This window comes from Nanorana parkeri, unplaced genomic scaffold (assembly GCF_000935625.1).
Source record: "Nanorana parkeri isolate BGI_ZX_2015 unplaced genomic scaffold, ASM93562v1 scaffold6, whole genome shotgun sequence".
Taxonomy (NCBI): Eukaryota; Metazoa; Chordata; class Amphibia; order Anura; family Dicroglossidae; genus Nanorana; species Nanorana parkeri.
Genome location: NW_017306274.1, coordinates 5,251,024 through 5,258,076, shown reverse-complemented (window position 1 = coordinate 5,258,076; position 7,053 = coordinate 5,251,024). Strand labels below are relative to the sequence as shown.

The window sequence follows — 7,053 nt, the reverse complement described above, 5'->3', positions numbered from 1 at the left end:
ACTAGTTTATAATACACCTGCTCAATGAGAGACACCTGAGTGTCATCCGACACTCCCGCCACAGAGATGGGGGGGGCCGCCGGATACTGATCTTAACATCTGACACTCCAAAATGGGGGGGGGCGCCCCACGACGCACTGAAATGGGGGGCCTGTCCGCCGGCTGAGATAGTATGGGGCCCGCCGGCCGCTGTGAGGAGGGAGCCGCGGAACAAGGAGGCACTGAAGACAGCCCTGCAGGCACATCATGGGGCCTCGGACGGCAGTGAGGACCCAGCAATCAGAAAACACATAGGAAACAGATGAAGACAGAAGACCGGCCAGAAGAGGTAAGGGGGAAAATAATTCATTAAAATAATTATTATTTGTAGCCTAATGTTGTATAAAGTAGTGTTGGAGCAATGCAGAATGGCACTTGTAGATCTTTTGCACAAGGTGGAATATGCCTTTCATTTTTTTGTGCCTGGAGTTCAGTCTCAAAATAAACCCACGTTTTCCTTTATTCTGTTAAACAAACAGACATGATTTGCTCCTCCACAATCCTAATAAGCTGCATTGGACACCCATCAGCCCTGTGCACACTGCCTCCTTATTGGAAAGAATAGGCAGATACCACACTCAATATGGCGGCTTCACACTCATCCACCAGGAACTTCCTGCCCCCCTCCAGCTTGCTGACATGGAGGAAGAGCCCCACTGCAAGGGTAAGTTTTTTTTTTTTATTCCCAGAGTTCTTCTTTATAACAACCTGAGGAAAGAAAGATACAATGAAGGTAATTCCTCAGAACCGGAGAGGACACAATCTGGGGCAGCCGTGCATGGCAACCAATCAGCTTCTGTCTTACATTTTCAAATCTTAACTGAACAAACTGAAGAGAGAAGCTGATTGGTTGCCATGGCAACTGCTCCAGATTCTGTCTGTTACAGTTTTGATGAATTCCCCCTAATGTACTAGGGGGCCCGTCCATCAAGCCTGTTCCTTAGTTTTAAAAGGAGAATTATGAGGCGAGTGATTTTCACTCAGCCTCATAATCTGAGCCGACCTGTGACAATGAGACTGTCACAGGTCGGCTCAGTAGATCGGGAAGTGAGTGAACACATACCGGCGCACGCTCACTTCTCAATCAATCCGTGCAGAGAGCCGTGACTGTCACTCCCGGCTTCCTGCAGGGATTCCCCCCTCCCCTGTCCGTTCCTGCAGCGCTGACTGGAAAACGGATGGGGGAGGGGGCGAGCACAGCCGGCTCTGCCTCTAGATCAGTAGAGCCAGCAGTCAATCCCGCAGCTGGGCGGATCCAGACAGCATTGTCGGGATCCGTCCCGGCAGCGGCGTCTGAGTATACCGCGAGCTGTAGCTTTGGGTGACAGGAGGACGCTAGTTTGTGTTCTCCCGTGAACCTCAGGAGAACTATGGGGAAAACCCATGACCCCATAGTTCTCCTTTAAACCTTAACTGAACAAGATGAAAAGACAAGCCGAATGGTCGCCATGGCAACTGCTCCAGATTCTGTCGCTGCTGCAGTTTTGATCAATTCCCTCCCAGTTTCTTAGTGCGCTTATTACATTTATATACACAAAATATTCGACTGGGGACGCCTGTCCTGGTGACAACTGTCTAAGAAACGTATTCTTCTTCGGATGGATTGCCACTCACTTCCTGTTGTGTGTCAGGGACAGGAAATGAAAAAATCTGCTCAAGGAAACACAGACAAGGAAACGTTTAACCCTTTTCAAAACCTAAAAAACGCTCCCATTTATACTTTCCAAAGCAACCAATACATATTTTGGGGGGGGCTCACCCTGATATGAGGACCGTCGGCCAGCTTGGACGTCATGCTCGCTATGATGTCGGCTCTCAGGTCCACCAGGAACTTCATGCCCCCCTCCAGCTTGCTGACATGGAGGAAGAGCACTTTGTACTGGGGGGTGAGGTAGTACCTGAGCCGGTCCTCCACCTGCAGCACGGTGCCCAGGTCCCTCGTCTGCTGATCCTGGACCAGTTTGCCGCTGAGTTCCACCACCTGGGAGTGATCCACCCCATAGCTGGCCGCCAGCTCCCCCAGCAGGGCTGCCCTCTGGCCCAAATCCAGGCTCTTGTAGTGCTGAATAAAGTGCAAGCTCTGCGGCTCAGGGGGAGGCGGGGTCTTGTCTTTGGTCTCGTAGGGGGGTAGGGGGGGCACACATTTGCTCAGGATGTCCTTCATCGTGACTGTTGGCATGGAGCTGACCTGCCTGAAGGAGACCCCAGCTTGATGTAAGGGCATGGGCGGAGAAAGCAGCCTCCCCTGGCCGCACAAGGCAAAGCTAAGAGCTGCCACTCGCTGCAGGCGATGAGGGAGCAGCAAGTGAGCCAGGCGCATGATACCAGCCCAGGACTGGGGAGTCCCCCTTGGCAGCTGACACCTTCTGTTAGAACGCTTCCGGGTTCCTATGACGACGTCATGACGCTAGCGCCGAACGACCAATCACAGCGCAGGCTTCCTTTGCGACGGCGGCAGCGTGAAGCCGCCATATTGAGTGTGGTATCTGCCTATTCTTTCCCATAGAGGAGGCAGTGTGCACAGGGCTGATGTGTGTCCTATGCAGCTTATTAGGATTGTGGAGGAACAAAACATGCCTGTTTGTTTAACAGAATAAAGGAAAACGTGGGTTTATTTTGAGACTGAACTCCAGGCACAAAAAAATTAAAGGCATATTCCACCTTGTGCAAAAGATCAGCAAATGCACTGACGTGTGAGGAGATCCCCCTAGTATCCATATGCAAGAGATGTGCAATTTCACAAGAATGTGAAATTGCGCATCCCCCGGCCCCCAGAAGAATCATCAATTTCCTGAAACCAGACCCTAAATAATAAAATGGTGGTAGATGCAATTTTTTACGTCACATGATATTGGGGAAAATGTTTACTGTGCCCAGATTTCATGCATTTTAATTTATTGTAGTGCACACAAACAATATATAACCCAAATGTGTAAAATATAAAAGACGAGGTTGCGTTGAGTAAACAGTTACCAAATTCAATTGCACACGCCCATGAAAGGCAACAAACCTCAGTAACAAAAACTGTTCATCAGCAAACCTTTAAAGCCATGGTTTTCAACTGGTGGGTTGTGACCCAAAAGTGGGTCGCGGCCCCATGTTCAGTCGGTCGCCACCTGCCTTCCACTGCATTAGGTGAGAGGAGCTTTACAAGCAATGTACGTATAACAGCGATACCTAACATGCTGGCAGCTAACAGTGCATTATAGGTGACAAGTTCTCTTTAGGGAGACATTAGAAAATAATGCAATTGTCGTTTTCATACCTCGGCGAAGCCAACGTACATATTTAGGTACTTATGCACATGAGGGTGAGGGCTTTCATTTTTTTTTTATATGTGTGTTTTTACGTTATTTTAATTTATTTATTTTACTTAGAGAGGAACTTTACCCACCAATTTAATGTCTCCCAAAACAGTTACTTTTAAGACATGCCGACTGACAAGGTTGCCAGTGTGCTTATTTCAGCTCTCAACCAAACCTTCAAGCCCTCAGATGGTCGGTGTCATAGTCAGGGCCGGCCTTATAATGAGGCAGCCTGAGGCGGTGGCCTCAGGTGGCATCTCATTGAGGAGCGGCTGATTGGTGGTGGGGAGGGCGGCCAAAGCATCTCACTGACCTGTGACGCTCTATGCAGTGCTGCCAAGCTTACTGACCACCGGCAGGGGCGCTCTGTCTTTCGTCCTGCATAGCTCCTGGCAACCAGTGACGTCAGTGAGTTGAGCGGGACACCGGACCATGCAGTCAGAGACTCTGTCCGGCATCCCCCACAGCCCCCTGCCCTCTTTAAACAAATAGCCACGCTCGCCTTCCCCCCACCACCGACCATTCCCTGACAGCAATACCCCCAGAGCGACAATCCAAACAGAGGCCAAGATGGCGCCTCCCTTGGCTGTAAGGGATAGGAGGTTGTAGTTTGGCTTTAACTCTATCGTTAACATATACGGGGCTGATATCAGCTATCAGGCTAACAGCACATTATAGGTGACAGGTTCTCTTTAGAGAGACATTAGGGGTCTATTAGCCATGCAGTATGTTTGGCCTTTTTTTAGCCAGGCTTTCATGATTTATAGAATGCTGATTTGGAAGACATTTTTATGCTTTGAGCTTGATCAATAACCAATAAAAAATGCTGCGCGCAGTTCTATGCCAAATGTTGGCGTCTTGTGTATTTATTTTATTGTTACTTTTTAATGTCGATTCTTTAGGTTAATTCCAAGGGGGTATCACGTGTAGTTTCTCGCTCATGGATTCTAGTCCTCATTTCTATTGGGGTTGTTATAATAAAGCCCATATCACAGTCGTAGACAGGAGCTGTGTTAATGTAATGCTCCTCAACAAACACAAAAGCAGATCCCTACTGTATTGATGTATTTGCTCCTTTATGTCTTTCTAGTATGTGTTTACACCACCTTTGTCCTACTTGGCAGTTTGTGGCAGTGGAGTAAAGGTGACAATGTGACTTCCCCTCAGTAGCCAAGTTTCCATTGAGATATTTTAAGCCGTCATCTTCTCAGCATCAGCACATCAACATGTTCAGTTCTAAAGTTTAAATGTCTTTAAAGAGGGCGTTCCGCTAATCAGAGAAAGACATAGAAAGGTGACAATTTTAGTAATAGGCTTAGGTGCTTTTTACTGGCTGCTATGAACTAACAATGTCCCAGCTGGTCCTGGATCTCAGGGAGAGTCAGTGTCATTTCTTCTAGTAAGCCTGAACTGGCTACAAGCTGTCCATAGGGCACCATGGACTGGTATATGCTACTAGGAAAAAGGGACTGACAGCATACTGGGTAATGGGTAGTACTATACCACTCAATGTGTGCCAAGGCTGCCGATATATACAGTTTGTTGGATGCCAGGGATTGGCAATGCGCTGTCCTCAGGGCTTTAGAGACCGGTAATACCCTGTTTCCCAGAAAATAAGACCTACCCCGAAAATAAGACCAAGTACTATTTTTGGGAATTGCTAAAATATAAGACCTACCCCAAAAATAAGACCTAGTTGTGACCATTCCCAGGGCCGATGGTGGCGTAAGGGGGAACTTGAAGAAAGGCTGGTGAGAATCAAATGTGCCAACGAAGCCAGCGCTACAGGAAGCGAGATGGCAGCGGAGGGAGCAAAGCCGCATAAGCCAATGCTTCCTCTATAGCGCCGGCTCCTGTCACAGGCGGAGTGATACCAAATGAACTCCGCCTGTGAGGAATCGATAGTGAAAGCGCGCTTCGCTCATCCTGGCCAGCGATTGGTTAACAAATTGCTCTTGCAAAGGTACGGTACCCCCGATTGCCCTGATCACCATATTTTTTTACATGAATACATGTAGACTGTTGTACATGAATAAATGTGGATTGTAAAGGTACGGTACCCCCGATTGCCCTGATCACCATATTTTTTACATGAATACATGTAGACTGTTGTACATGAATAAATGTGGATTGTTGTACATAAAAAAAAAAAAAATAAGACCTACCCCGAAAATAAGACCTATTGTGTTTTTTTGAGCCAAAAAAAAGGCAGTGTCTTATTTTTGGGGAAACACGGTATAGTGTTTGGTGGGACATGGACTAATGATATGCCATCTGCTGGCCATCAGGAAATGGCATTATAATATCCACCAAGCACAAGGCATTGGCATTAGACTGTCCACAGGGCCTCCACAGACCTGCATTACACTGTTCATTGCACAACAAGCTGGTCATTTCTCTACCACAAGAGACCAAGGCCTGACAATACACATCCCAACAGGTATTATACTGTCCATTGCAAAACAAGCTGGTCATTTCTCTACCACAAGAGAAGAGACCAAGGCCTGACAATACACATCCCAACAACCACCAGGAACTGATCAACTGTGCCCAGGAGGCTGGCAGGCAGGATTATACAAAATATTAATTTCAAGGTGATTTAATACCTGCAGTAAATTGTTTGCCAGACACCATGGCAGCTGGTGATAACCTGACCTTTGGGCACCATGGTCTGCCAGTGCCAATGTACTGTAGGAATGTCCTGAGCACCAACAAAAATACATACAATATTTTGTCTGTTAGACAACAGGAACTTCTAATAAAGGAGGTATTGCCTGTATACAGTCAAAAGTCACAAGAATCGACCTTGGAATTGAACATGGAAGAAGACGGACTACTACCGACAATGACTTAATATTGATAGATATTACAGTCACAGCTGGTACTCTGCTGCTGCCTATGACTTTCCATGTCCTTTATGGACATGGACAGTACTCGTAGGCACTATCACGACTCTTACTAATTACCTCTCCATGGCCATTGATGGCATATCTATCAATTGTTTTTCCCTAATTTAAGATTTTCAATCAAGAGACCTTTGGTTAAGTCGGAGACCTTACAAAATGTAGCTAGGTGGCATCACAAGCTTGGCAGGGTAACTGTTTATAACCAGGTGGCAACATAATTGACCACATTACTTAGGACCTATTACAGTTCCTTTAAAAGAGAAGTATAGCCCAACCTTGTTTTGCAATAGTTCTCTTTAGGGTCACAGGAGGATATATACTTATGTTCTCCTGTGACTCAAAACTCGGCATATAGCAGGCTATTGCCAGCTATATGCTGACAGCGCAGAGCCTTGCTGCAGCCGGGAAGGATCCCGACAATATTGTTGGGATCCACCCACTGCCTGATTGACAGCTGGCTCTGCCTCCAGGTAAAAGCCTGATAGAGAGCCTAAACCTTCCGCATGTTATCCAACTTAGCAGTGGCGGAACAATCACCATAGCGACCCAGGTGGCCGCTATGGGGCCCGAGGCACGGCGGGGCCTGGCCAGGACATCTCCCTGATGCCATGCGGGCCGCCTGGGTCGCTATGGCATCATGCTCGGACAGCCAGGCTGCTGGCTGTCACTGGCGGCTGTGAGGAGGAACGCTCCGTTCCTTCTCACAGCCGCTGCTGAGTTGGTGACAACCAGCAGCTTTGCAGGAGGTGGCAGGGCCCGTCATCGGCAGTGATCGAGGAGGCGGGGCCCGGCGATCGAGGGGG

At 47.9% G+C, this 7,053-nt stretch overlaps 1 protein-coding gene across 1 annotated transcript; it reads right to left on the bottom strand.

Moving 5' to 3' along the window:
- Positions 1–1,753: 1,753 nt before the first annotated feature.
- LOC108784239 (malonyl-CoA decarboxylase, mitochondrial-like) lies at positions 1,754–2,420 on the bottom strand. Its single transcript, XM_018552990.1, has one exon. The coding sequence runs from the start codon at positions 2,357–2,359 to the stop codon at positions 1,754–1,756; it is 606 nt and encodes a 201-aa protein (XP_018408492.1). The 5' UTR covers positions 2,360–2,420.
- Positions 2,421–7,053: the final 4,633 nt, after the last annotated feature.

Excerpts from the sequence above, each read along its gene's own strand:
- LOC108784239 (XM_018552990.1), bottom strand. The coding sequence starts at position 2,359 with ATGCGCCTGGCTCACTTGCTGCTCCCTCATCGCCTGCAGCGAGTGGCA.